General features: G+C 44.2%; 2 protein-coding genes across 2 annotated transcripts; both read left to right on the top strand.

The window, feature by feature from the left end:
- The first annotated feature begins 269 nt into the window (after positions 1-269).
- Positions 270-27,915, top strand: NSUN4 (NOP2/Sun RNA methyltransferase 4). The gene is made up of 6 exons (XM_007521367.3): positions 270-380; positions 4,152-4,495; positions 10,061-10,215; positions 21,007-21,167; positions 25,618-25,742; positions 27,299-27,915. The coding sequence occupies exons 1-6, from the start codon at positions 285-287 to the stop codon at positions 27,573-27,575; spliced, it is 1,158 nt and encodes a 385-aa protein (XP_007521429.1). The 5' UTR covers positions 270-284; the 3' UTR covers positions 27,576-27,915.
- Positions 762-3,396, top strand: LOC132542851 (sperm head and tail associated protein-like). Its single transcript, XM_060205963.1, has one exon. It carries the CDS (start codon positions 792-794, stop codon positions 3,360-3,362), a length of 2,571 nt encoding a protein of 856 aa, XP_060061946.1. The 5' UTR covers positions 762-791; the 3' UTR covers positions 3,363-3,396.

Raw genomic sequence — 27,915 nt, 5'->3', positions numbered from 1 at the left:
TAACGTACCTTCCCGCTCCTTTTTTCAGAGATCCTGGACTCCACTCCTCTCTGATACCACTTCCCCTTTCCATTCATCCAGCGCCACCAAACTGCCGATGTCTTACTTGTTGTTTTCCACACCCTACTGACCTAAGGCGATGTCTGCACCTGGGCGGTGAAGATGGGCGGAGCCTTGGAGGAGTCACCCTGATACAGTTCCCTCGACTTCAGAGCGGAGCCACCATCCCGGAACCCCAGAGCCTCCAGTCGAGGTTCCAGTCGGAACTCGGCAGAGCAACGATCATGGTTTCGCTGGTACTCAGAGGCTTACGGGACTTGTCCAAGCGTGCGGAGACTTTCATCTCGGTCCCGCGAAGACATCGTCATAAGAAGAAATGGGTAAGTGCCAGAGGGGAGGGGGGTTAGGAGGGAACCTCGCCACTACCTCTCGGAAAGTCATCCCAGCCCTTTCACATCCCACCTCCCTCACTTCTGCGCGCTCTCTATTCCCGACCTTCCGCACCGCCTCGCGGTGACGTTCTGGTTCTGTGACGTCGTATTCTCTCGCCCTTTTATTTCTTCCCCAATTTTCGGCGCTGGTTTTTGCAGCCACCTGACTCCGCCCCCCGTAAGTTACGCAACCACCTCCGCCCGCATTCGGTCTATACGTCACCGCCTCTTTCCCCGGCTTGGGTTCCCTTCCCCGCGGCCCCGCCCCTTCCACTCCCTCCCTCCTCCTCCTCTTCCTCTTCCTCTTCCTCCCTCTTCCCTCTCCCCCCCGCCCCCACCCCACCCCCTTTTCTACCTTCCATGACCTCTTCTCCTCCTTACCTCCTCGAACTTCCAGTCCGGTCATCCTCACCCCTCGAAACTTGTCTCAACGACTTCCCTTTCCTTCCTGGGTCTCCGCCGCCCTCCGGGAAAGGATTCAACCCCTTCCTCACCCTCGAGCTGCCCAGGAAAGGTTACAACGACCACCCGACCCTTAGTCCCTGCCTTTCCCGGCCAAAAGGTGCAGCGACTCCTCACCCTCAAGGCTCTCCCCACTTCTCCAGAGACCCAATCTCTGGCCTCAGTTGCAGCGCTGGATTTTCTCCTCTCTCCAGCTCACCCCCTTCCCGGTCCCCACCGCCGCCCTCCCCATCCCCACAGCTTCCCCTGAACCAGGGGAGATGTTCTTTTGTACCTTGTTCGCCGCTCCTTGGAAGGCCTTGCTACCGAGAGCCTATCTTCTCGGGTTCGCCTCCTCCGAGCCCTTGTTTTGACCGGGTTAACTTTCTAGGGTCACCCCCTGCCCGCCCGCGGAGCCATAATTACAGTTTGATCAGTTCCCCGAGAATACCGAGGCACTGTACCTCAAGCTCTACCATTGACCAGAACCCTTACCTCTATTATTGTTATCCTCAGTCCCTGGGAACCAGCCCTACAGCATCCCCTCTCATTGTCCGTCGTCCTGCAGGAAGCAGTCTTAGGAAGTCCCCTCAGCTCCCTTCAGAAACTGGCCCCTTGATTTCACCTTCCTTCCCTCATAAGTCCCAGGGAAATTGCCCAATAATTTCACCTACTCTTACTCACAAGCTGCCAGGAACTGGCATCATAATTTCACCTTCTCTTGCTCACAAGGTATTGGAAACTGAGCCCTGGTCTTCAAGGAGGAGTTATAATGATCCTCCTATTTCCCCATCTTCCCAACCCACTGTCAGCTTTTACCCAGGTCATCTTAAGCCTTCAGATTCTTATGAACTTAAACCACGGTTTGACCTGTCCCCTGAGAGAAAATATTGTAGTCCTCCACTTTCTTCTCAGGCAGGCATGCCTGGCTGTTCCATCTCACCTCGGGAGAACCCTTGTCACTATTCCCATCTTCCTCCAGAGACCCACTCATCTGCTTCTGGGAAGCCTTTTAATGCCATCCCCATGAGTTTATGTTCTCATTACTCACCCCAGTTCCAGGCTCCCACGAAGCCTGGTTTTGAGTCTCTTTTCTCCTGGGAGACTGGCGGGAGCTCTTACATGTACGTAAACCCAGACAACACAACTTCTGACACCTCCTGTGCTCAAGAACCACCTCATCTCCTGTGTTCTTCCTCTCCTTATTCTGTCTTCCCTTCACCACCAGGCAACCAGTCAACATCTATACCCCACTCACCTCCCCGCAGAAGCTATAATGATCCCCCTCTCCCAACCCCAGTTTCCCCCAAAGTAAAAACCCCCAAACTCTCAGAGTTAAGACAGCCATGTCCTCCCCACAAATGCCGTTCCCTGCTCACCACTATTCAGCACATGACTCCTGACCCACCCAAGCTGCCGGTGACCTGCACTTCTCCTGCTCTCTCCCACCGTTCTGCTCTCTCTGGTCCTTGTACAGTGACGTCAATCAGTACTTGCCCAAATCCCTGCCCCAAAGACCCCCAAGAACGAACCTTACCTACTGTGGTTCCTAGAACCCTCAAAACTGTTATTCCTACTTCCCTTCCTTTCTGCCTTCCTTGTGATCCTGTTATACCCATTAGTTGTGTTCAGAGCTGTCCCCCTGTATCCCCTAGGGGTCCCCCTTGTAGTACTCATATATATTCTGTGGTTCCTACTACACCTGCTCCCTTCCCACTCTCTGGTTCCCTAAATCAATCCATATGTCCACTTCTGTGTCAGAACCCACCCATGGTACCCCCCTATGGCACCTACGGTATTCCGAGGGGCCCACTCCAACCATGTCGCCAGCCTATGGCACCTCCTTGTTCTACCCATATCTATTCTTTTATCCCTTTGAGAGCACCTTTTGACCTCCAAAGTTTACCCATTGCCCCCCGAGCTCGGGGTCATCCTGATACTGCACCGTGTGGCCTTCATGTCTACTCTGTGGCTTCTCAAGCTCCCCCTAAAGAATCCCCTCAGATTCCTTATAGCTGTCCTTTGCCTTCTTCGCCTGTGAGTTCTAGCTGCAGCAGTAATCCCAGCTGTAGTTCAACTGTTTTAATTAGTGAATGCCAGAGTAGTGACAACCAGAACAAGAATGCTTACCAAAGTGAAAATATGAGCCAAAGTGAGGATGCCCATCAACTTAGCAGAAGTCCAGGTCAAAGCAAGCATCCTCATCCTAAAAGTCGGAGCCGGAGCAAGATTCCTCATCAAAACAGAAGCCCAAGTAATAGTCCCAGTGGAAGCGTAAATCAGGGTCAGAGCGAGAATCCTCAACTCATTGGAAATAAGGACCAGAATGAGGGTACCCAATGTGGCAAAGCCAAAAGTGTCTCCCTTAACAAAAGTCCTCACCTTGGTAGACAGTATGTCAAGAGTAACAGTCCTCACCATAGTAGGAGCCGAAGCAAGAGTCTTCGCCGAATCAAAACTCGGAGCAAGAGTCCTCGAAAAAACAAGTAGTAAGGATCAGAACAATTGTTCTGACCAAACAAACAAAAGAATCCAGTCTAGAACAGGATTCATACTAACAGGACCGTCAAACAAGCATTCCAGTTATGGCTAAAAGGACCAACTTGTGGACACCTCAGCTGTGGTCTTCATTTTCCATTTAGTTTTCTTTTATGTTCTTCAAATCTGATTTATGTCCCTCTGTGCTACACCCATGTAGTCATCCTAAAAGAACCCATTTTTGTTTCATGTCTCCTATACTACCTTCCTGTGGTCTGGGAGGTCTCCCAAAATGGCTCCCAGAGTGATGATTCTGAGCATTGTAGTGTCAGTCCAGTCACTTCATGGTCTTAGGTAAGTTACCCTCATCTACATCAAATGTGGAAGGTTGATAGTTTTATGTCCCGCTGAATTATCTGATATGTTCATGTAAGCTAAGAGGCTTGAACATGCTTTTAAGCCTGAACCTAGCCCAGGGCTTTTATAGTTTTTCCCAATCTACTGTAGATTTTCCTCAATCATTTTCTCCTGAGTTCTTGCTTTCTTAAGCTTTTCTTCAAGGTCTCAAAGAATACCACTTTTCTTGGTGACTCCCACATTCTGTTTCTCTCTCTTCTCTTATAGCCCTGAGATAGAAAGACCAGATACTTTCCCACATTTCTCTGTCAGGGAGAAGGATGCAATGGCGGGAGTGCTATCTGTATCCCTGCTTGTCACAGAGCTCTGAGGTATTGGTGAAATCAGGTAGTAGGAGATAGAGACACAACTGAAAGATCGTTCAGCCTGTTTCCTTTCGTTTAGGCTGCTACAGAGCCCACATTTTCTGCCACTCAACTAGCTCTGCAGAATTTTGACATGACCTACAGCGTGCAGTTTGGAGAGCTTTGGCCATCAATCCGAGTCAGTCTCCTCTCAGAGCAGAAATATGGTGCACTGGTCAATAACTTTGCTACTTGGGATCATGTGAGTACTGAGCTGGAGCAGCTAAATGCCAGGGATTTTGTGAATGAAGCGATGTCCCGTGGAGAGCGGAAGCCTGAGGGTGACCAAACTGCAGCTTCACCCCCAGACTCTTGGGCCTATAGTCCAAACCTTCGATGCTTCACATTTGCCAGAGGGGATGTCAGCCGCTTCCCTCCTGCAAGGTAGGATCTGGTGCCCTAGCTAATGCTGTCTTGAGTGTTTGCTGCAGAAAGGTCAGAAAGTGACCCACCTTCTGCCCTCTTTTTAGAGGTTCATAGTATTGCTAAAATTCATTGAGTGCTAGTTTTTCTAGATTTATTCATTTTTAATTTTTAGATAGACACAGGCAGAGTGTGTGAATGAGTAGAAAGAGTGAAAGAGACTCCAGCACCTAAGCTTCCTTCAGTTTCGTTGGGGCATGGCTTGAACCTGGATCATACACATGGCCAAGGAGTGTTAACATCCGAGTGAGCTATTTCACTGACCTGATTTTATTTTTATTCTAGAGAGAGATAGGTTTGAGAGACCAGAACACCACTCAGTTCTGGACTTTGATGCTAGGGATACACCTGGGATCTCATGCGGGCTATCTCCTTGACTGTTTTATCTAAGTATATAAATTATTAACTATTGTTCTGTTGACACCCCTCTGCGGCAGCTAATATTAATGTTCCGTTATTACATTTGAGGAAATTGAGATGCAGAGAAGTTGAGGTACTTTTTGTTTTAGGTTCCTTAGATAGTGATATAATTACTATTTTTTAAAATTTCTTTATTGGGGAATTAATGTTTTACATTCAACAGTAAATACAATAGTTTGTACATGCATAACATTCCCCAGTTTCCCATATAACAATACAACCCCCACTAGGTCCTCTGTCATCCTTCTTGGACCTGTATTCTCCCCCCCTACCCACCCCCACCCCAGAGTCTTTTACTTTGGTGTGATACTCCAGTTCCATTTCAGGTTCTACTTGTGTTTTCTCTTCTGATCTTGTTTTTCAACTTCTGCCTGAGAGTGAGATCATCCCATATTCATCCTTCTGTTTCTGACTTATTTCACTTAACATGAATTTTTCAAGGTCCATCCAAGATCAGCTGAAAACGGTGAAGTCACCATTTTTTTTTACAGCTGAGTAGTATTCCATTGTGTATATATACCACAACTTGCTCAGCCACTCATCTGTTGTTGGACACCTGGGTTGCTTCCAGGTTTTGGCTATTACAAATTGTGCTGCCAAGAACATATGTGTACACAGATCTTTTTGGATGGATGTGTTGGGTTCCTTAGGATATATCTCCAGGAGAGGAATTGCAGGATCATAGGGTAGGTCCATTTCTAGCCTTCTGAGAGTTCTCCAGACTGTTCTTCACAGAGGTTGGACCAATTTACACCAGCAGTGTAATTCCCACCAGCAGTGTAGGAGGGTTCCTTAGACCCCACACCCTCTCCAGCATTTGCTGCTGTTACCTTTTCTGATGTATGACATTCTCACAGGAGTGAAGTGGTATCTCATTGTTGTCTTTATTTGCATTTCTCTGACAATCAGAGACTTGGAGCATTTTTTCATGTGTTTCTCGGCCTTTTGGATCTCTTCTGTGGTGAATATTCTGTCCATGTCCTCCCCCCATTTTTGGATGGGGTTATTTGTTTTCTTGTTGTTGAGATAATTACTATTCAGAACCAGAACATCTGGCTTCAGAACCTGCACTTTTTTGCTGATTTTTTAAAAAATATTTTAACATAACAAAAAAAAATTTTTTTTGCCTCCCGGGTTATTGCTGGGTCTCAGTACCTGCACTACAAATCCACTGCTCCTGGAGGCTATTTTTCCAATTTTGTTGCCCTTGTTGTTGTGCTTGTTGTAGTTGTTATTGTTGCCATAGCTGTTGTTGTTGGATAGGACAGAGAGAAATGGAGAGAGGAGGGGAAGATAGACAACTGCAGACTTGCTTCACCACTTGCGAAGCGACCTCCTGCAGGTGTGGAGCTGGGGGCTTGAAGTGGGATCCTTACACCAGCCCTTGCGCTTTGCCCCATGTGCGCTTAACCCACTGCGCTACTGCCCAACTCCCCCCGCAAAAAAAAAAAAAATAAAATATATATATATATATTTTTTTTTAACATGGGGGCTGGGTGGTAGTGCAGCGGGTTAGCACACCTGGCACAAAGCACAAGGACCCACATAAGGATCCCAGTTCAAGCCCCCAGCTCCCCACCTGCAGTGGGGTCACTTTGCAAGCAGTGAAGCAGGTCTGCAAGTGTCTATCTTTCTCTCCTCACTGTCTTCCCCCTCTTGATTTCTCTCTGTCCTATCCAACAACAACAGCTATAACAACTACAAAGGCAACAAGAGGGTAACAGAATGGGAAAAATAGCCTCCAGGAGCAGTGGATTAGTAGTGCTGGCACCAAGCCCCAACGATAACCCTAGAGGCAAAAAAAAAAAAAAAAAAAAAAATTCAGTATGACAGAGACAGAGAAAGTAAGAGACAGAGACCAAAACCAGAGCATTAAACCATCATCACCCTCCTCTTTTTCCTCTCCCTGCTCCTCCTCTTTTCCCTTGCCTCCCTTCCCCCCTTTGTTTTTTCTTTTTCCTAATCAGAGCACTGCTAATTTCTGGCTTATGGTGGTGCTGTGGAGTAAACCTGGTGCTTTGGAACCTCAGGCATGAAAGTTTTTTTTGTAATCATGCTACCTCCCAGCGCAATTTTTCAATTTTCTTCTAACTTTTGTGTGTGGGGGACAAGGGACTTGTCATCACAGGCAATCCAAGTGTCATTTGACTTTGGAAGTATTCCACACAGCCTGAGCCTAAGTTTGTTAATGTTGGAGGTGTCACAACCTCCTAATGGGATTATAGCTCTATTGCCGACCCTCACAGTGCTCACTAAATTTTGTCACATCTTTCTTCTGGAGCCATTAAGTAAGGGCAGCAAAAACTAGTTCTCTGTTCCATTGACTGTCTATGCTAAGCTTTGTCTCAAGGGAGTGGATGTACCACTTGTTGCCTTTATGACAGCTGGCCTAGGAATGAGGATTTCTTTTGTGACTGTTAGACTATCTTCTCTGCCCACACTATTCTCACTTGGATGCTTGTAATAAATAGCTCCTCATGTGTTTGCACTTCTAATGGTTCAAGGCCATTTAGCTTTCTAAAACTCATCTAGCTTTTGATGTCACTTTTCTTTTAAAACTTTTTATAGTTGCCTAGACTGGGGAAACAGCATAATGGTTATACAAAAAGCCTTTCCTGCCTGTGGCACCAAAGGTCCCAACTTCAATCCCCAGCACCACTTACATAAGCCAGAGCTAAGTAAACAGTGCTCTGGTAAAAATAAATAAAATAATAATAATAGTTTTTTATAAAGTCCATACTCCTAAAATAGGGTTTCTGATCTGGCCATTAACCACTATCCAAACTCTTTGTACCTTGTATTTCTGCCACATTGGATTTAAAAAAAAAAATTATTTTTAAAGATTTTATTTGTAAGGACCGGCGTAAGGATCCTGGTTTGAGCCCCCGGCTCCCCACCTGCAGGGGAGTCACTTCACAGGTGGTGAAACAGGTCTGTAGGTGTCTATGTTTCTCTCCTCCTCTCTATCTTCCTCCTCTCTCCATTTCTGTCCTATCCAACAATGACGACATTAACAAGAATAGTAACTACAACAACAGTAAAAACAAGGGCAACAAAAAAGGAAATAAATATTAAAAAAAAACTATTTAAAAGATTTTATTTATTCATGAGAAAGATAGGAGGAAAGAGAAATAACCAGATATCACTCTGGTATATGTGCTGCTGGGGATTGAACTCAGGACTTGATGCTTGAGAGTCCAGTGCTTTATCCACTGTGTCATCTCCCGGACCCACATTGGATTTTTCACTTTTGTGAATGAAGTGGTAAGTTTACGTGCTCCTGTATCTTTCTTTTCTTTTTTTAAATATTTATTTATTCCCTTTTGTTGCCCTTGTTGTCTTATTGTTGTAGTTATTGTTGTTATTGATGTCGTTCATTGTTGGATAGGAGAGAGGAGGGGAAGACAGAGAAGGGAAGAGAAAGATAAACACCTGTAGACCTGCTTCACCACTTGTGAAGCGACCCCCCTGCAGGTGGGAAGCTAGGGGCTTGAACTAGGCTCCTTATGCTGGTCCTTGTGCTTTGCACCAAGTGCACTTAAGCTGCTGCGCTATTGCCCCACTCCTTTTTTTTTTTCTTTTCTTTCTCCTTGGAATTATATTTGTTCCCACCCCACCCCACTGCACTATTTAAATTAGTTATTTTTTTTCTTATTTTAACTTAAAACAAATTTTTAGAGAAAGAGAAAAATCAAGGCATTACTCTGGTACATGTGATGTCAGGGATAGAATTCAGGACCTTAGGGGTTGGACGGTAGCGCAGTGGGTTAAGTGCACATGATACAAAGCACAAGGACTGGTGTAAGGATCTCGGTTCAAACCCCCAGCCCCCACCTGCAGGTGGGTCTCTTCACAATTGGTGAAGCAGGTCTGCAGGTGACTATCTTTCTCTCCTGCTCTCTGTCTTCCCTTCCTTTCTCGATTTCTCTCTGTCCTATCCAACAACAATAATATCAGTAACAACAATAACAGCAACAAGGGCAACAAAAATGGGGGGGGAAATGGCCTCCAGGAGCAGTGGATTCACAGTGCCAGCACTGAGCCCCAGCAATAACCCTAGAGGCAAAAAAAAAAAAAAGCAGGACCTCATGTTTGAAAGGCCAGTACTTTATTCAGTCCCCCACCTCCCAGGCCACCCTTATTTATTTTTAGCCTAATGAAGACCTGTTCCTTCATCAGGCCTAACTTACGCAATTATGACCGTCATGGTTAGTATTAGTCTTCTCTGAACCTATAGGGCATTTTGTATCTCAATATGTAACCCAATAAAATTGAATTCCCTCTATATACCAGATACTGTTTCAGGTGGTGAAGACATTACAGACATTACAGAAGAGTTACACACTGATAAACAACTACATACACACACACACACACACACACACTTATATGTATAAAGAGAATAATAAATTCTGGAAAGAAAAAATAATTTGGAGGAGCTGGGTGGTAGCACAGCGGGTTAAGCACACATGGCATAAAGCACAAGGATCCCGGTTCAAGCCCCCAGCTCCCCACTTGCAGGGGGGGGGTCACTTCACAAGCAGTGAAGCAGGTCTGCAAGTGTCTTTCTCTCCCCCTCTGTCTTCCCCTCCTCTCTCGATTCTCTCTGCCCTATCCAACAATTATGACAATAACAATAAACAACAAGGGCAACAAAAGGGTAAAAAAAAAAAAAGCCTCCAGGAGCAGTGGATTCATAGTGTTAGTGTAGGCACCAAGCCCCAGCAGCAACCCTGGAGACTTAAAAAAGAAAGGAAGGAAGGAAGAAATTGGGGGTGGGGGGCAGGGATAGAGGTTTTGCAACAGACCCTCATACCTAAGTCTCTGAGGCCTCAAGTTCAATCCCCAGCACCACAATAAGCATTCATGCCTTCATTAGAGAGCAAGATGGTTAGTGTGGCTGGATTAGAGTGATTTGGTCTACTTTAAAAACAGTTGCTTTGCTTGCTGTATAGATGAATGAATTAGTAAATAAATATAGGACTGAGAAATGAGCTTTTGTTAAATAGAGCTTAATAACCCCTGATGGCATGAACTTTGTAACCTTGACTCTTTAGTGGTCTCCTGACTTGGAATTTGACTGCAAGGTGGTCTTCTCTCTTTTAGGCTTGGCAGTCTAGGTGTCATGGGCTACTATCTGATGGACGCTGCCTCCTTGCTACCAGTCCTAGCACTTGGCCTGCAGCCTGGTGACATTGTGCTTGACCTCTGTGCAGCCCCTGGGGGAAAGACACTAGCGTTGCTTCAGACTGGCTGTTGCCGTAAGTCAGGGGACCTGATGTCTTGGGCAGGGAGAGCTGCCTACTTCCTCCAGTCATAGCACAATGAATATAATGGACGCTCTGGCCCACTGTTGTTATTCCCACTGCTCCTCGAAAAGTTTTCATTACTTAAAAAAATAATTTGTGGGGCTGGGTGGTGGCACATCTGGTTGAGTGTACATGTTACAATGCACAAGGACACAGGTCCCCACTTGCAGGGGGAAAGAAAACTTTGCAAGTAGTGAAGCAGTGCTGCAGGTGTTTCTCCTCTCTCGATTTCTGACTGTCTCTGTCCAACAAATAAAGATAATATAAAAAAGGGGGGCTTAGGCGATAGCACAGTGGGTTAAGTGCACATGGCACGAAGCACAAGGACTGGCGTAAGGATCCCGGTTCTAACCCCCAGCTCCCTACCTGCAGGTAGGTTGCTTCACAAGTAGTGAAGCAGGTCTGCAGGTGTCTATTTTTCTCTCCCCTTCTATGTCTCCCCCTCCTCTTTCCATTTCTCTCTGTCCTATCTGACAGCAATGACAATAACAACAACAACGATACACAACAAGGGCAACAAAGGGAAAAAATAGCCTCTAGAAGCAGTGGATTCGTAGTGCAGTCACTGAGCCCCAGCAATAACCCTGGAGGCAAAAAAAAATTGTAACCTGGAAGGTGGACCAGCGGATAAAGCATTAAGCTCTCAACTTGAAGTCTTGAGTTCAGTGCCTGGCATTGCAATTGCCAGAGTGATGTACTGGTTCTTTCTCCCTCTTTCTCAGTAACAGATAAGTAAGCCTTTAAAAAAAAAAAGTTAAAAAAAAAATTTTTTTTGTTTGCTTCATATGAGATAACAGGGTTTCACATGAGAGAGATGGAAGCCAAAGCATAATTCTGATTCCAGGGGTGGAATTAGGAGCCTAAGGCATGAAAATTAAGTTATTTTCCTAGATGAACTTTTTCATTCTTTTTTTTTTTTTTTTTAGGTTTGTTGATTACATGTGAGAGAATTTCACATGAGAGGTGAGAGTGCGGTGGAGATAGAGAGAGGTACCAGAGTAAATATTCTGGCACATGTGGTGTGGGAGATTAAACCTAAAACCTCAGGCACACAAATCTAATGTGCTACAGGCTGAGCTATTTCTTTGATCACAAGCCTCCCTTCCTTCTTTCCTTCCTTCTTTCCTTCCTTCCTTCCTTCCTTCCTTCTTTCCTTCCTTATTTTTATTTCAGATAGAGAGGGAGAAACAGAGAATAAGAAAGCAACACTGAATCACCAGAGTTTCCCCTAGTGCTTTGGTCTCCTATGTGGTACTGGGACTTGAACCCGGGCTGTGCATATTATGGCAAGGCACTTTGGTGAGTTATCTTTCAACTTTCTCTCTCCACCCCCCCCCCATTTTAGAGTTTATTTATTTATTTATGATAGAGGAGGAAAGTGATTGAAAAAGAGGGAAACAAAGCATGACTCTTGGTACATATGATGCTAGGGATTGAATTCATGCTTGAAAAGCCAATGCTTTGCCCATTGTGTCACCTCCTGGGTCACTCTGGCCCCTTTTCATTCTTTTAATTTCCAATTTATATATAGGGAGAGAGGGAGAGAGACAGACAAAGAGGGAGAGAAACAAGAGAGACAGAGAGTGAGAAACACCACAGCACTACTCTGCTGTCCAAGGAACTGTTCTCCTTGGGGTGTTGTGGTGTTCCCATATGGTGCTGTCCTTGCTAAGTGTGTGCCATACTGGGTTAGCCCTCCTGGTTCAGGCTTGTGCATTTTTCTGTTTGTGATTATTTCTTCCTATCCTCTGTCATTTGACTAGAAAAGATTGTGAGCAAGCAGGGTCTCTGAAAGCAGCTTTAAGATGAATACTGATCAACCAACCATAGAACACTTTTACCCCCTGCATCTATTTACTATTCAGAAAATCAAGTTTTATTTCTTTATGTAGCTTGCTAAAAGCAATGAGATCTGACTGTAGTAACTCTCTCTCCCTTTATTTATTTTAAGTATTTGTTTTTAATTTACTTATGAGAAAGATAGGAGAGAAAGAACCAGATATCATGCTGTTACATGTGCTGCCAGGGATTAAACTCAGGACTTCATGCTTGAGAGTCCAGTGTATTATCCACTGTGCCACCTCCAGGGCCATCTCGCTCCCTTTATTTGTGATGCTTCTCTAGACTTTATATGCTTCAGTCACATCGAGCCCCTGACTCCCCACCTGCGGGGGTGGAGGGATCACTTCACAAGTAGTAAAGCAGGTCTACAGATGTCTTTTTTCTTTTTCTCCCTCTCCATCTTCCCCTCTCAATTTCTCTGTCCTATCCAATAATAATAATTTTTAAAAAATTGAAAAAATGGCCATAGGAGCAGTGGATTCGTAGTGCAGGCACTGAGCCCGAGCAATAACCAAGTCCCAGTGACAGCCCTGGAGAGGCAGGAAAAAAAAAAAAAAGAGGAGGAAGGGGGAGATAGAGAGGGAAAGAGACAGAGAGACACCTGTAGCTAGGCCTACTTTACTTTTTGTGAAGCTTTCCCTCTGTAGGAGAGGACCAGGTCCTTGGGTACTGTAATGTGAAGGCTTAACCAGGTATGTCAACCCCCACCCCAGCTGGTTTTTCTACATACTTTTTAGCTTTTAAGTCTTAGTTCAAGTGTGCCACCTTCTGGTAGTTTTACCTCATGCCCTCTGCTTATCATTTAAGAAGTGATGCCTGTCTCCTGTGCTTGCTCTTTTTTTTTTTTTTTTTTTTTTTCATATAATGAGAGAAAGAATAGAGCACTGCTGAGCTCTGGATTATACTCACCTGCTATCCTCTTACACCAGTTCTAATACCCTAGCAACTGTTAGCACCTTAGCCTCACATCAGACTTTTACAGGTGTACAACTTCCTCTTTAAGATTATAAATTCCTCTTTAAGATTATAAATTCCTGTGGTATGGGAGGTGGCACACTTGATAGGGCATTGGACTCTTTTTTTTTTTCTTTAAGGATTTTATTTTACTAATGATAAAGATAGGAGGAGAGAGAAAGAAGCAGACATCACTCTGGCACATGTGCTGCTGGGGATCGAACTCAGGACCTCATGCTTGAGAGTCCAAAGCTTTATCACTGCGCCACCTCCCGGACCACGGGCATTGGACTCTTAAGCATACAGTCCTGAGTTCGATCCCCAGCAGCACATGTGCCAGAGTGATGTCTGGTTCTATCATTTCTCATGACTAAATAAATAAAAAGATTATAAATTCCTGTGGGGTGGATAAATTGAGAGAAGAGGAAAATTATGTGAGTATAGATGGATACTAGACTGTTGGTGGTGAGTAGAGTGTAGTATATACAGATGTTGGTGTGTAAGTCTACATCTGAAACATATGTTATATACATGTTGCTTTAATTAAAACATTTTAAATTACTTGGTACAGGGAATTTTTTTTTAACTTGCTTTTAAAAATATATTTATTGGGAGTCGGGCGGTAGTGCAGTGGGTTAAGTGCACTTGGCGCTAAGCACAAGGACCAGCTAAGAATCCCGGTAGAGCCCCCGGCTCCCCACTTGCAGGGGAGTCGCTTCACAAGCGGTGAAGCAGGTCTGCAGGTGTCCTTCTCTACCCCCCTCTGTCTTCCCCTCCTCTCTCCATTTCTCTGTCCTATCCAACAACGATGACAACAACAACAGCAATAATAACTACAGCAATAAAAAAAGGGCAACAAAAGAGAAAATAAATAAATATAAAATAAATAAACATAAAAAATTAAAAATATATATTTATTATTAAGGCGAGTCAGGCGGTAGTGCAGCGGGTTAAGGGCAGATGGCGCAAAGCTCAAGGACCGTAAGGATCCCCGTTCGAGACCCCCCCCCCCAGCTCCCCACCTGCAGGGGAGTCGCTTCACAAATGGTGAAGCAGGTCTGCAGGTATCTATCTTTCTCTTCCCCTCTCTGTCTTCCCCTCCTCTCTCTAACAATGACGACATCAATAACAATAATAACTACAACAATAGGGAGTCGGTATTGCAGCTGGTTAAGCGCACATGGCACGAAGCGCAAGGACCGATGTAAGAATCCGGGTTGGAGCCCCTGGCTCCCCACCTGCAAGGCAGTCGCTTCACATGAGGTGAAGCAGGTCTGCAGATGTCCGTCTTTCTCTCCCTCTCTGTCTTCCCCTTCTCTCTCCATTTCTCTCTGTCCTATCCAACAACGACGACATCAACAACTACAAGGGCAACAAAAGGGAAAATAAATAATAATAAAAAGTCAAAAAAATAACTACAACAATAAAACAAGGGCAACAAAAGGTAATAAATAAAATAAATATTAAAAGAAAAAGAAAAATATATTTATTGGGGCCGGGTGGTGGCACACCTGGTTGAGCCCACATGTTACAATGCTCAAGGACCCAGGTTAGAGTGCCCGGTCCCCACCTGTAGGTCCCCCACCTGTAGGTTAGAGTGCCGGGTCCCCACCTGTAGGGGGAAAGCTTTGCAAGTGTTGAAGCAATGCTGCAGTTGTCTCTCTGTCTCCCTCCTCTCTATCACCCCCTGCGCCCTTTATTTCTGGCTGTCTCTATCCAATAAATAAATAATGATAATTAAAAGACAAAAATCAAATATATATATATTTTGGATAGAGACAGAAATTGAGAGTAAGAGAGAAAGACACCTGCAGACCTGCTTCACTGCTTGTGAAGCGACCCCCCCATAGGTGTGTTTTTTTTCTTAATATTGGATGTTTATTATTTATCATATTGAATATATATATATATTTTTTTTTAATAGAGAAAATTGTGGAGATAGAGATCAGAACACACTCCTTAGTGCTGGTGGTGCTGAAACCTCAGAGCCTCAGGCATGAAAGTCTTTCACATAGCCATTATGCTTTCTCCCCAGTCCTAAGAGTTGCATTTCTAAATTATGCATCCCACCATCTCATTCAAATGATTCCTTGAGTGTGGAAGACAGAGTCAGGGGACCAGGTGGTGGTGCACCAGGTTAAGCACACATAGTACGAAGCATAAGGCCCTGTGCAAGGATCTGAGTTTGAGCCCCCAGCTCCCCATCTGTGGTGGGGATCACTTAACAAGGCATGAAGCAGGTCTGCAGGTTCTACCTCTTTCTATCTCTCTCTCTCTCTCAGTTGCTTTCTCTGCCCTATCCAAAAAGAAAAAAATAAATTTTTTAACAGAAATGAGCAGAAGAAATATATGTTTAATTCATATGCCATAAAAGTAAAGTGAAAAATGAATTATAGATGGTAATTCATTTAGCATTATGTTTGTATACAAAAGAGAACTAAGCGGTTAAAGAAGAAAAGTTTCTTTTTAATAATAATATATTATTATTACTATTATTATTATTATTATTTTGCCTCCAGGGTTATTGTAGGGGTTCAGTGCCTGCACTATGAATCCACTACTCCTGGAAGCCATTTTTTTCTATTTCTCTCCTTTTTTTCTCCAGAGAACTACTCAGCTCTTGTTTATGATGATGTGGGGGATTGAACCTGGGACCTGGGAGCCTCAGGCATGAGAGTCAGTTTGCATAACTATTATGCTATCTCCCCCACCTTTTTTTGTTGTTGGATAGGACAGAGAGAAATTGAGAGGGGTGGGGGAAATAGAGAGGGAGAGAGAAAGATAGACACCTGCAGACCAGCTTCACGACTTGTGAAGTGACCCTCCCTGCAGGTGGAGAGTCGGGCTCAAACCGCGATCCTTGCATGGGTCCTTCCACTTCATACTATGTGCGTTTAACCTGGTGCACCACTGCCTGGCCCTATTTATTTATTTATTTATTTATTTATTATTAATTAATTAATTATTATTTATTTATGTTGGATAGAAACAGAGAAATTGAGAATGGAGGGAATGAGGGACGAGACTGACACCAACAGCACTGTTTTCATTTATTGTGAAGCTTCCTCCTGCAGATAGGGGCTGGGGGCTTAAACTTGGGTCCTAGTGCACTGTAACATGCTGCTCTGCTGGGTGCGCTAACACCCAGCCATGAAAAGTTTATTTCTTTCTAACAAGAGAGATTAGGTTATAGGCAGTCTAGGGCTAGTATGGATGATCCAGTCATCAGTGACTTGGGATCCTTTTTTCTTTTTTAAAAGATTTACTTATTAGTGAGAAAGAGAGAAGGGAAAGAGAAAACCAAAACATCACTCTGGCACCTGTGATGCCAGGCATTGAGCTTAGGACCTCATGCTTTATCTCACTGCACTCTTTCCTTCTTTTTGCAACCTGCTCATTTGGTGATTTCTTTGTTCAGAATGATCCAAGATTGCTGCTCAAACTTTGCTCATCATATTATTTGAGGTAGAAAGAAAAGACTGGGCAAGGCCAGAGCAGAAGTTCATAGGGTGTTTATCATATTTGAATGGGAACCCTGGTTCCTCTTTTTGCACCACATGAGAAGAGTAATAAAGACAAATTCAAGTGGGACTCTGCCCCTCACACAGTGATTCTGTGTACAACTCATTGACCAAAACTTTTTTAAGCTTTTGTGGTAATTAATTAATGTTAAGGGTGGAGGTATAGCATAGTGGTTATGCAAAGAGATTTTCATGCCTGAGGCTTTTAAGTCCCAGGTTCAATCCCCCACGCCGCCATAAGCCAGAGTGTTGCTGAGGACTTATTCTGATGCAGTCTCCGCCCCCAGGTTTTTCTATGCCCCGCTAAATCCTAGAGTGCCCCCTTTCAACCAAGCCTGGCTCCGCCCCCAGGTTTTTCTATGCCCCGCTAAATCCTAGAGTGCCCCCTTTCAACCAATCCTGGCCCTACACGGCACCCCTGGTTGTCGCCCAATAAAAAGCCCCCTCTCCCCTCGCGCTCTCTCTCTGGGCTCTCAGCTCTCCCTCTCTGAGGTCTCGCTCTCTGCTCCCCCCCCCCCCCCCCCCCCCCCCCCCCCGTGCGGCCATTGCCGGCTGGCTCCATGTGGTCTGAACCAAACCTCCCCCCCATCCTATTATAAAGATTTGTGTACCCCTTTGCTCTGGACGTCCGCTCTCTTCTCCGCGGTGCAGCCCGACACCAGACCGCCGAAACAACACCAGAGTTTAGCAGTGCTCTGGTAAAATAATAGTAATAATAATATGTTTTAATTAATGTTAATATGATTTAATAGGGAAGGGAAGAATTAAGAGAGGGAGAGGAAATAAAAAGGGTGAAAGAAAGAAAGACATTTGCAATACTGCTTCACTACTCATGAAACTTCCCCTCTGCAGCAGATAACCAGGGGCTTGAACCTGGGTCCTTGCCTTTTTTTTTTTATTATTATTATTTTAATTTACTGGACTAGGGGTATAGAGTAGTGGTTATATGGTGTCGGGCTGTAGTGCAGCGGGTTAAGTGCACATGGCGTGAAACTCGAGGACCAGTGTAAGGATCCCCCCCACTCCCCACCTGCTGGGGAGTCACTTCACAGTTGGTGAAGTAGGTCTGCAGGTCTATCTTTCTCTCCCCCTCTGTCTTCCCCTCCTCTCTTTCCATTTCTCTCTGTCCAGTCTAACAACGATGACATCAATAACAATAAAACAGCAAAGGACAACAAAAAGGAATAAATAAAAAATAAATATTTTTAAAAAAATAGAGTAGTGGTTATATAAAGGGACTTTTTCTTTTTTATGTTTTACCAGAGCACTACTCAGTCTGGTTTATGGTGGTATGGGGAGCTGATCTTGGAACTTCAGAGCCTCAGGCATGAATGTCTTTTGTATAACCAATATGCTATCTCCCTCCCTTACAAAAAGGCTTTGATTGGCCAGATGGTGGCCCACTTGGTTAAGTGCTCACATTACAAAAAGACTTTGTTGCCTAAGGCTTAGAGATCTCAAGCTTGGTCCCTTGAAACACCATAAGACAGCTAAGCAGTGCTCTGGTTAACTAAGTAAATGCTTTTTAAAAATAAATATTTATTTAATTAAAAAGAGAGAGGGAGAGACATCCAGAGCCTCACTATGGCATATGCAGTGTCAGGGATTGAACTCAGGACTTAATGCCTAAGAATCCACTGTACCACCTCCTATGCTGCTTCTCATATAATCAATCATACTTGCTTATAAAGGGAAACTAGTGGCCTGGAAAGTGGTATTGTGATTAAAGCATTAGACTCTTTAAAAAAATTAATATTTACTTATTCCCTTTTGTTGCCCTTTTATTATTGTAATTATTATTGTTGTTGATGTCATTGTTGGATAGGACAGAGAAATGAAGAGAGGAGAGGAAGACAGAGAGGGGGAGAGAAAGATAGACACCTGCAGATCTGCTTCACCGCTTGTGGAGCGAATCCCCTGCAGTTGGGTGGCCTGAGGCTTGAACTGGGATCCTTACAGCGGTCCTCGCTCTTTGCACCACGTGAGCTTAACCGGCTGCACTACTGCCGGACTCTCAAAGCACTGGACTCTTTAGCATGAGATCCTGAGTTCAATCCCTTGCAGCACATATGCCAGTGTGATTCTCAGATTTTCTTAAATAAAAATAAATAAATAAGGTTGGGAAATGGTAGTTTTTTTTTTTTTTTTTTCCCCATTGCCAGAGAATAAACTTAGGGCCACATGCATGAGTGATTCCACTGATTGGTTTCATTTATTTTAATTTCTTTATTGGGGAATTAATGTTTTACATTCGACAGTAAATATTAGTTTGTACATGCATAACATTTCTGTTTTCCAGATAACAATACAACCCCCACTAGGTCCTCTGTCATCCTTCTTGGTTAAAAAGATAATTTATTTATTAATGAGAGAGGGAGAAAACCAAGAGCATCGCTCTGGCTTATGTCATGTTGGGGATCAAGCCCAAGACCTCCTGCTTTCAAGTTCAGTACACTAGTCACTGTGCCACTTTGTCATTAATCTATAGTGCCTACCAAAGATGGAGGTACATGTTTCAAGAAGCAGAAAAGAACACATTTCTTGGGAGCTGGGTGGTAGCGCAGCGGGTTAACACACAAGGCGCAAAACTCAAGGACCGGTGTAATGATCTCGGTTCGAGCCCCCAGCTCCCCACCTGCTTGGGATCGCTTTGCAAGTGGTGAAGCAGGTCTGCAGGTGTCTTATCTTTCTTTTTTTTTTTTTTTTCCCCTTTTTGTTGCCCTAGTTGTTGCAGCCTCGTTGCGGTTATTATTGCCATTGTTGACGTTGCTTTGTTGTTGGATAGGACAGAGAGAAATGGAGAGAGGAGGGGAAGACAGAGAGAGAGGGGGAGAGAAAGACAGACACCTGCAGACCTGCTTCACCACCCGTGAAGCGACTCCCCTGCAGGTGGGGAGCCGGGGGCTCGAACCGGGATCCTTACGCCGGTCCTTGCGCTTTGCGCCACGTGCGCTTAACCCACTGCGCCACCGCCCGACCCCTGCAGGTGTCTTATCTTTCTCTCCTCCTCTCTGTCTTCACCTCCTCTCTAGATTTCTCTCTGTCCTATCCAACAGCTGTGACAACAATAACAACTACAACAAGGGCAACAAAAATGGGAAAAATGGCCTCCAGGAGCAGTGGATTCATAATGCAAGCACTGAGCCCCAGCGATAACCCTAGAGGCAAAAAAAAAAAAGAACACATTTCTTTAAAAATAAATACTTTTATTGATTTGCTTTATTTATTTACATAACCTTTCTGGTCTGTATGTATCTTTGGCTTGCATTCCTTGCTGCAGAGTTTCTAGCACTGTGCTATGCACATAAAAATTGCTTCTCCTCCACCTGCCTCTCCACTGCATTTTATGTTGACTGACTATCCCAGAGAATTCAGCTGACTCTATACTATTGCTATTGGAATGTTTTGTTGGTTCGTGGTTCCTGAAGTTTCTTTATTCCTGAAGACTTTAAATGTTCATTCTACCCAAACCCAAAACCTCAATGTAATCCCAAATCCAAAAGATTCAGTGTAATCTCTTTTCTTCCTTCCCTCCTCCCTCCCTCCCTCCATTTTTCTTTCTTTCTTTCTTTCTTTCTTTCTTTCTTTCTTTCTTTCTTTCTCTTTCTTTCTCTCCCTTTCTCTCTCTCTCTCTTTTCTCTTTCTTTCTTTCTTTCTTTCTGGATAGGATAGGGAGAAATTGAGAGAGGAGAGGAAGACAGAGAGGGAAAGAGAAAGCTAAGACACCTGCAGACCTACTTCACCACCTGTAAAGCGACCCCCCTGCAGGTGGGGAGTTGGGGCTTGAACCAGGATTCTTACACCAGTCCCTGCATTTTGTCCAGTGTGCGCTCAGTCTGGTGTGCTACCATGCAGCCCCCAATGTAATCTCTCTTTTAAAAAAAAAAGGGAGTCAGGCGGTAGCACAGCAGGTTAAGTGCACATGGCGCAAAGCGCAAGGACTGGCTTAAGGATCCCGGTTCCAGTCCCTGACTCCCCACCTGCAGGGGAGTCCCTTCACAGGTGGTGAAGCAGGTCTCCAGGTGTCTATCTTTCTCTCCCCCTCTCTGTCTTCCCCTCCTCTCTCCATTTCTCTCCGTCCTATCTAACAATGATGATGTCAACTACAACAACAATAAAAAAAAAAAAGGTCAACAAAAGGGAGAAATAAATATAAAAAAATAAAAATGCTTCAAAAAATTTTTTTTAATCTTCCTTTTTTTAAATATATTTATTGGATAGAGACATCCAGAAATCAAGAGGGAAGGGAGTGGTAGAGAGGGAGAGAGACAGAGAGACACTTGCAGCACTGCTTCACCACTCACAAAGCTTTCCCCCTGCAGGAGGGGATCAGAGGCTCCAGCAATGTAATCTCTATTAAGATTCCAATGGCAATTTTTGGACATAAGAAAAAATATCCTAAAATATGTACAATTTATTTCTATAGGCCACCTTGCTGCAAATGATCAGTCTACTTCCCGTACAGCCAGACTACAGAATGTCCTTCACAGCTATGTGCCTCAAGAAATCAGGAATAATAATCAAGTTCGAGTTACCTCATGGGATGGAAGGAAATGGGGAGAACTAGAAGGGGACACCTATGACCGGGTGAGTGATTAATAAAAAGGCTTATTTGGGGCATGGGTGGTAGCACACTGAGTTAAGTGCATATGGCACAAAGTGCAAGGACCAGGTCAAGGATCCAGTTCGAGCCCCCGGCCCCTCACCTGCAGGGAAGGTTGCCTCACAGGTAGTGAAGCAGGTCTGCAGGTGTCTTATCTTTCTATCCCCCTCTCTATCTTATCCAACAACAACATCAACAACAACAATGATAATAACAACAAGGGCAACAAAATGGAAAAAATGGCCTCTAGGAACAGTGGATCCATAGTGCAGGCACTGAGCCCCAGCAATTACGCTAGAGACAAAATAAAAATAGAAGATTTATCTATTTGAGAGAGAGCCAGGGCATTACTCTGATGCCAGTGATGCTGGTGATTGAATTCAGGACCTTATGCTGGAAAGTCCAACACTTAACCCACTAATCCGCCTCCCAGGTCACTTTAAATGAGGTGTGTGTGTGTGTGTGTGTGTATTTAGATTTTCTTTTAATGATATACAGAGTGAAAGAGAGAAAGACCAGACCACTGCTCATCTCTGGCAAAAGCTGTTGAGTGAGCCCAGGACCTCTCCGCCTCAGGCATGAAAAGTCTTTTGCATAACTATTACACTGTCTCCCCAGCCATTTCTATATATCTCTGTATCTATCTTTAAATGGAAATACTAGGGAGTCGGGCGGTAGCGCAGCGGGTTAAGCACACGTGGTACAAAGCTCAAGGACCAGCCTAAGGATCCTGGTTCGAGCCCCCGGCTCCCCACCTGCAAGGGAGTCGCTTCACAGGCGGCGAAACAGGTCTGCAGGTGTCTGTCTTTGTCTCCCCCCCTCTGTCTTCCCCTCCTCTCTCCATTTCTCTCTGTCCTATCCAACAACAACGACATCAATAACAACAATGATGTTAAACAACAAGGGCAACAAAATGGAAAATAAATATTTTTTTTAAAAAATGGAAATACTAGAGGTAATAGAATAGCTCACCTGAGAGGGCACCTGCTTTGCCATTGCACCTAACCAAGATTTAAGCACAGCTCCCATGTCATAAGGAGAATCTTTGATGTTGTGGTGTCTTTTCCTCTCTCCCTCTATCCATCTCTGAAAAGGTCAACCAGGAGCGCTGAAGTCCTGGCAATGAAAGAAAAAATGAAAATAGTATATTATACTTGCTGATATGCACTTTTTGCTACATACATGTTTTTAATTTTTATTTATTTATTGGGTAGAGACAGTCAGAAATAGAGAGGAAAGGGGGAGATAGAGGGGAAGAGAGACAGAGACACCTGCAACCCTGCTTCACCACTTGCATAGCTTCCTTCCTGCAGGTGGGGACCAGGTACTTCAAACTCGGTTCTAAAGCACTGTAACATGTGTGCTCAACCAGGTGCTCCACCACCCGGCCCCTTACTATATATATTTTACTTTACTACTACGCACTTTTTCTTTTCTTTTCTTTTTTCTTTCTTTCTTTCTTTTTTTTTTTTTTACCAGAGCACTGTTCAGCTCTGGCTTATGGTGGTACGGGGGATTGAACCTGAGGCTTGAAACCTCAGGCCTGAGAGTCTGTTTGCATAACCATTATGCTATCTACCCTCCGCCCACTACTACTCACTTTAAAAATATTTGCTTATTTATTAATGAGAGAGCTAGAGAGGGAGGGAGAGAAAGAGAAAGAGAGCCAGAGTAGTGACTCAGGAGGCGGCATAGTGGATAAAGCTACTCCAGGAGGACCAGACTGTGGCACACCTAGTTGAGTGCACATGTTACCATGCACAAGGACCAGGGTTCAAGTCTCCTGTCCCCATCTGCAAGGGGAAGGATTTATGAGCATTGAAGCAGTCTGCAGCTTCTCATTCTCTTTTCCTGTCTATTTCCCCTCCCCTGTTGATTTTTCTCTTTCTCTGTGAAATAAATAAATGAATGAATGAATGAATGAATGAATAAAGCTGTTCTAGTACTGTAGGTGTCTTTCTTTCTCTCCTTCTCTCTCATATTCTGTATTTCTCTTGTCTCTATCAGGAACAGAAAAGACATCGTAGGGGAACAGGGTAAAGAGTGGCTTCTGGAAACAGTGCAATTGTTTGGGCACGAAGCTCACTAATAATCTTGTCGGCAAAATAAAAATTCTTTCCTTTTCTTGCTTTCTCTACCCCACCAAACAACCAACATTTATTCACTCAAAGGTTTGGAGACCAGAAGTCTTACATGCAGGTATTAGTTAGCAATGTTGATTTCTTCTTGGTCACACATGGAAGAAGTTATTCCACACTCTCTTCTAGTTTGTTTGTTTGTTTCTCTTTCTTTCTTCTTCTTCTTTTTTTTTTTAATCTTTATTTATTTATTGGATAGAGACAGCCAGAAATCTAGAGGGAAAGGAATGATAAAGAGGGAGAGAGACACCTGCAACACTGCTTTACCACTTGCGAAGCTTTCTCCCTACAGGTGGGGACTGGGTCCTTGCTCATTGTAACGTGTGCTCAACCATGTGCGCCACCACCTGGCCCCTTTCTCTCTCTTCCTTTCTTTTCTTTTTTTTTATTTTAAATTTCCTTATTGGGGAGTTAATGTTTTATATTCAACAGTAAATACAATAGTTTGTACATGTATAACTTTTCCTAGTTTTCCATATAACAATGTAACCCCCACTAGGTCCTCTGTCATCCTTCTTGGATCTCTATTCTCCCCACCCACCCACCCCAGAATCTTTTACTTTGGTGCAATACACCAATTCTAGTTCAGGTTCTACTTGTGTTCTTTTTTTTCTGCCTCCAGGCTTATCACTGGAGCTTGGTGCCTGCACCATGAATCCACTATTCCCTTTCCCCTTTGTTGCCCTTATTGTTATTATTGCCATTGCTGTTGTTGGTGGACAGGACAGAGAAAAAGGGGAAAACAGATAGGGGGAGAGAAAGATAAATACCTGCAGACCTGCTTTATTGCTTGTGAAGTGACCCCCCTGCGGGTGGGGAGCTGGGGCCTCCAACCAGGATCCTTATGCCAGTCCTTGTGCTGGTCCTTGTGCTTCCTGCCATGTATGCCCAACCTACTATGCTACCGCCCGACTCTTCCCCTCCCCCCTCCCACCCCCCAGTTTCTTTCTTTTTAACCAACACACTGCTCAGCTCTGGCTTATAGTAGTTGAGGGAATTAGAACTGGGACATTGAAACCTCAGATAGGAAAGTCTTTACATGACCAGTATTATCTCCTCAGAACCTCCTCTCCAAGCTTTTGGCAGTGGTTTGCCATCCTAGATGGTGTTTGACATATGGTAGCATCATTCCAATCTGTTTCCATCCATACATGGCCTTCTCTGTGTTGTTTTCTTTTTCTTTTCTTTAAAGATATTTTACTGGGCGGGGGAGATAGCGTAATGGTTATGCAAAGAGACTCTCATGCCTGAGGCTCCTAAGTCCCAGGTTCAATCCCTCGCACCACCATAAGCCAAAGCTGAGCAGTGCTCTGGTGTTTCTCTTTCTGTGTGTGTGTCTCTCTCTGCATCTCTCTCAAAAATAAATAAATAAATAAATAAATAAAGATATTTTATTTTCATTTAGTTATTTTGGATAGAGGCAGAGAAATTGAGAGGGAGAGAAACACCTGCAGCCCTGCTTCACCTCTTATGAAGCTCCCCCCTTGCAGGTAGGGACCGGGGTCTCGAACCTGGGTCCTTGTGCACTGTAATGTGTGCACTTAACTAGGTGTGTCACCACTCAGCCCCCCCCCTTAATTGATTTAATATTGTTTTACAAATTATAATTTTTTAGCATTGTAGTTTTACACACATACTCACATATTTGTGTTTGTGTGCATCTCACCATACCCACCACCAAAGTTCCTGTCCCTTCTACTTATTTCCCCCAACTCATTTCCTCTGATAACCACTACAGTTTCCACAGAGGTCTAAGAGACAATTTAATTACTAGAAAATTTAATTATAGCTATTTGTGGAGATTTGGTTTTTTGAACCAACTATATGTATACCTAAATACTGTTTTCCCACTCATTATTTCACTGTTGTCTACCTGGCTAGAGGTGTCACCAGGTGCTCTGCAATGGGAGGGAGGATGAACAGAGAAAACACTCTATAGACCCTTCAATGCTAGGGGTTGGCCTGAGGAAGGAGCCTGTAAGAAGCTCTATTTAAAAAAAAAATTTTATATTTATTTTTCCCTTTTTGTTGCCCTTGTTTTCTATTGTTGTCTTAGTTATTGTTGTTGTTGTTGTTAGGATAGAGAGAAATGGAGAAAGGAGAGGAAGCCAGATGGGGAGAGAAAGACACCTGCAGACCTGCTTCACCGCTTATGAAGCGACTCCCCTACAGGTGGGGAGCTAGGGGCTCAAACTGGGATCCTTATGCCAGTCCTTGCTCTTTGCATCTCGTGCACTTAACCCGCTGCCCTACCGCCGACTCCCCTAATATTTTATCTTCTAACACCTCTGGGCAGGTGCTGGTGGATGTGCCCTGTACCACAGACCGACACTCCCTTCATGAGGAGGAAAATAACATCTTTAAGAAGTCAAGGAAGAAGGAGCGGCAGATGTTGCCTATGCTGCAGGTTCAGCTTCTCGCGTGAGTGATCAGTTTACAAAACCTTATGACTTTGTCTAAGGGTCTGGTTACTTGGGGAAGTGGAGTTAGTTCTAGATATTCTTGCCAAGACCATCATCCATAGAAGGGTCTTCTGACTGGGAATCTGCATGGAGGAGACAGATACCATGGGATGGTTCTTTTCTTTTTCTTTTTTTTTTTTTTTTTAATTATTGTTATTGTTGTTTTCAGTCTCTCCAGTGTCCTCAAAGAGGCCTGAACCACAGACCAGTCCTGGGGGGCAATGGGGGTGGGGGGAGGTGGGGTGGGGGGAGGGAGGGGGTGCAGGGGGAACAAGAAGGGGGAAGGGGGTGGTTCTTTTCTTTAGAGATAAAAACTCCATGAGGCAGTACATAAATAGGGCCAATGGTACAGTCTTGCTTAAGTTGTCTTACCTCTATGCAGTCCCAGTTCCAGTGAGGAGCACAAGTATGGAAAATGGTTACTGAAATTGAGGCTGGTAAGGACAGAATAAAAGCTCAATTCAAAGGGGCCAGGCAGTGGCACATCCAGTTAAGCACACATATCACCATGTGCAAGGACCCGGGTTTGAGCCCCTGCTCCCCATCTGTAGGGGGTAGACTTCATGAGAAGTGAAGCAGGTCTGTAGGTATCTTTCTGTTTCCCTCTCTATCTCCTCACCCCTCTCAATTTTTCTCTCTCCTGTCAAGTAAAATAGAAGGGGAAAAATGGTCAAAATGGCTGATGGGAGCAGTGGATTTGATGTGTAGGCGCTGAGCCTCCGCGATAACCCTGGTAGCAAAATAAAGAAATAAATTCAAGGCCAATATTTTGAGTATTGAAAAAAAATATTTTATTTGATAGAACAGAAAGATAATGAGGTGGGGGGGTGCGGGGAGTTAAAGAGGGAGGGAGAGAGATACCTGTAGCACTGCTCCACTGCTTGTGACGCTTTCTCTGTATAAGTGGAGGCTGGGGACTCAAACACAAGTTTTTGAGCATGGTAATGTGTGTGTTCAACTGGGTGCACCACTGCCTGTCCCTGAGCACTGAAACTGTATGCACAAGACCCTGCTTATCACAAAAAGAAAAAAAGACTCAGCATGAGAAATAGTGCAGAGGATCATTTCAAGAAGATTAAAATAAAAAAAAGTTCTGGAGGGAGCCCATGGAGTGAGGTTAGGTTGCTCTTTGCTTTGTGGATGACTTTCCATGCAGTTTCAATTGTAGAAAGGAATTCAGAGGCTAACATAAGTACTCATTCCACAGTATACTCCCTGCCCATCTTCCTGCTTCTTCTATTGCACATTTTTTTTTTTTTTTTAGCGCTGAAATATATTCTGGTTTATTTTTTTCCTCATAGAAATATGTCTAATACTTTTAAATAAAGTAAAATAAAGCTTATCAGTGAGGGCATGAAGAATTGTCTAACATCCTGTTAAGACAACAAAAGTAGTCTCATGCTGCCAGGAGGTCTCCCCTGGGGGAAGAGGGGTCCTTGTGTGTGTTCATGGATGAGTATTGCACATTTTTTGGAAAGCTCACTAGTCACTGCTTCTCTTTCTTTCTTGTTTTAGGGCTGGACTTCTTGCCACCAAGCCGGGAGGCCATGTTGTGTATTCTACGTGCTCACTCTCGCACTTACAGAATGAGTATGTGGTGCAAGGTGCCATCGAGCTCCTGGCCAATCAATACAGCATCAAGGTTCAGGTGGATGACCTGACTCACTTCCGAAAACTTTTCATGGACACATTCTTTTTTTTTCCATCCTGCCAAGTTGGGGAACTGGTAATCCCAAACCTCATGGCCAATTTTGGGCCTATGTACTTTTGCAAACTGTGTAGGCTGACATAGCATCACCTGGTCCCACAAGCTCTGGTGTTGGAAGACAGAGGGTAATACAGTTGTGATACAGAGAGTGTATTCCCATGAAAGTGCCAGAAACTGAGACAAGTGGCAAAGATGGGTCCCATCTTCATCATGTTCAAGTAGGAGTATGTCTGTCCTGCTCTCCAATTGTGGAGGCTCAGCAGGTTTCTAATTCACTTGTGCTCTCCACCTTTAAGTCTGCACTAAAGTTTCCCACCCCATTTGGGGTTTAAGAAAAGAAACCAGGTAGCAGACCCACACTTTAAACTGTTTTTAAAACTTTTTTATAAGCCTTTAGCCAATAAAAATGTTGATTCTACATTGA

Source organism: Erinaceus europaeus, chromosome 13 (assembly GCF_950295315.1).
Source record: "Erinaceus europaeus chromosome 13, mEriEur2.1, whole genome shotgun sequence".
NCBI lineage: Eukaryota > Metazoa > Chordata > Mammalia > Eulipotyphla > Erinaceidae > Erinaceus > Erinaceus europaeus.
Note: the sequence above shows the minus strand (reverse complement) of the source record. Positions and strands in the feature narration are given on the sequence as shown.